At 40.5% G+C, this 2454-nt stretch overlaps 1 protein-coding gene across 1 annotated transcript in view; it reads left to right on the top strand.

Moving 5' to 3' along the window:
• Nucleotides 1–290: 290 nt before the first annotated feature.
• Nucleotides 291–2454, top strand: part of LOC101860027 (protein HtrL) — a gene marked incomplete in the record, with an annotated part of 10284 nt that continues 8120 nt past the window's right edge. Inside the window, 1 exon segment of the mRNA XM_035970698.1 lies at nucleotides 291–594. Coding sequence (XP_035826591.1) covers nucleotides 568–594 — 27 coding nt within the window.

Below are 2454 nucleotides of genomic sequence, written 5' to 3'. Positions count from 1 at the left end.
AATTAAATATGTTATGAACCGCCTCGGCAAATGGATTAGAACCACTTCGACAAACAGGTTACGAACCACTTCAACTAATGGGTGCACCCACTTCGGCAAACGGAAAGAGATTTTAAGAGTATGAATTCGGATAACGTTTCATTGAGAATTATCCGGTTATCTGGATCAGTTTTCCGAATTTTCCCCACCACTTGCCTTTTCAAAAACCGACACGCTTGCTCCTCATTGCTCAATACACAGCGACCGACACGGCGGTCAGGTCGGGATCCGCTGGCCCATGGTAGAAACTAGTTAGTAACACACACACCGCCCTCCTTTCACCAGCTGCAGCCACTGTGACCAAGACGTGCGTGTGTCACCTTTCATTCAATCAAGCGGAGCGGTAACGTTCCCTCAGCTCTACAGGCAAACCAGAGAGCTTAGGCTTCGAACTACGCGAGTGTACAGTGTACAGACTCTCTGGGCAAACATCCCCCCCCCCCCCAGCCTGACCGGCCTCTTTACCTTTGTGAAAACGTGAAAAAGGCTGTGATCGTTGACTTGAGGTGAAGGTGCTTGCTTGCCTTTATGCGTGCTGGGTCAAGATCAAGAAAGGTAAGGGGTGGACATTTATTACTTGAAGAAAGGTAAGGGATGTTTGTTTTAGTAAGTGTTTTACTCACTGCACTTGCAACACAATAAGGCCATATAAGTGCCGAAGATTAGAGGTGTTACAAGAGAGTAACAAACAAACAAAAAAGAGGGAGGGGAGATAAAGACGATAGATGTTTGACAGGAAAGAAGAAGCAAACCACACCAGAGCACCCGCCAACCAACAACGGTAAGGGATGGATTATATTTACTTGAAGAAAGGTAAGGGGTGGAAATTTCCTTAAAGAATGGTTTTGAGGCTTTGGTGGATTATTTCGCTACTAGACCAGCATCAACTTCTAACTGCCTTTATAGAGTGGACTTCAGTCAATACCCAACTTTCTATCACTCCGGTAAAGTGCCAGAGCTGGCTGTAACTTAATCAGTTTCGCTGATCGATATTTATTAATGAAAGTCTATACGCCACATATCCAAGGAACAGTGAGATATATATATATAAATATATATATATATATATATATATATATATATATATATATAGAGAGAGAGAGAGAGAGAGAGAGAGAGAGAGAGAGAGAGAGAGAGAGAGAGATAATGTGTGTGTGTGTGTGTGAGTGTATGTGTGTGTGTGTGTGTGTGTGTGTGTGTGTGTGTGTGCGTGTGTGTGTGTGTGTGTGTATGTATGTGTGTAAGTATTTAACTTATATATTAATATATCATACTGAATCCAATATTAAATTACTGTTCTGGCTTTTCATGGATATCATGTATAGAGGGAAAACATGGAAGGCCCTACGATTCCGATAACACGATGTGTCAAGAAAGCAGCCATGTCGTCCGTTCTATTCCTTTTCATTTGAAATACCTGTGTGTATGCCCAGAATTGTCCTTGTAAGGATTGAAGAAAGAAAAGTACGGTATGGTTCAGAGAATGGTTATCCCGTTGATTAGCCTAGGTTTTGATCGAAGGTCGAAGAATGGGTTATAGTAGATGTGGTTATTTAGTCTTATACGGGGTGCCCACTACGGATGGGATCGGTCGACTCGATCGCCTCAAAAACAAACGTGTTTGTTTTCAGTTTCTGGCGATCGAGTCGGGCAATCGGCCCGATCCAGCCGTAGTGGGCACCCCGTGTAAGATAAAGCTGCTGCTTTTTCTTTCCTGATCCTTATTATTGTCATTTTCCTCTACCTCTTTTGTATGTTTGTCACTCTCTTGTGACCTGCTATTTTGGGGTGCCTTGATAGTCGAAGCAGACCTTGTGCTTTTTGAGCTAAGTCTGATTCCCTGTAAAGACTTCTCTGTTGACACCCACCCCTTGGCGCTCATCTTATGCAGTTGCGAGCGCCGTAAAACCCTCTACTATAATAATAATAATAATAATAATAATGATAATGATGATGATGATGATGATGATGATGATGATAATGATGATGATGATGATAATGATAATAATAATAATAATAATAATAATAATAATAATAATAATAATAATAATAATAATAATAATGATAGTAATAATAACCACTCGGCTACCGACGCCACAAGAATACCTTGCTCATAGAATGCCCGAACGTTAGGTTTGTATAATCATCCATTGAAATGGTAATGTCTGACTTGTATAAGATCATGCACTCTTTTTAAAAAGACGATTTGTGGGTGGTTGGCGGGTGCTTTGGTGTGGTTTGCTTCTTTCCTATCAAACATCTTTCATCCTTTTGTCTCCTCCTTCTTTTTTATGTTTGTTACTATCTTGTAACGCCTCAAATCTTCGGCATTTATATGACCTTATTGTGTTGCAAGTTCCGCAAAACTCTTACTAAAACTTTCTAAAAAGAGGATTTGATGTTATTCTTTTGTAT

Source organism: Aplysia californica, unplaced genomic scaffold, assembly GCF_000002075.1.
Source record: "Aplysia californica isolate F4 #8 unplaced genomic scaffold, AplCal3.0 scaffold00308, whole genome shotgun sequence".
Taxonomy (NCBI): domain Eukaryota; kingdom Metazoa; phylum Mollusca; class Gastropoda; order Aplysiida; family Aplysiidae; genus Aplysia; species Aplysia californica.
The sequence above is the reverse complement of the archived record's forward strand: the minus strand, read 5'-3'. Positions and strand labels throughout refer to the sequence as shown.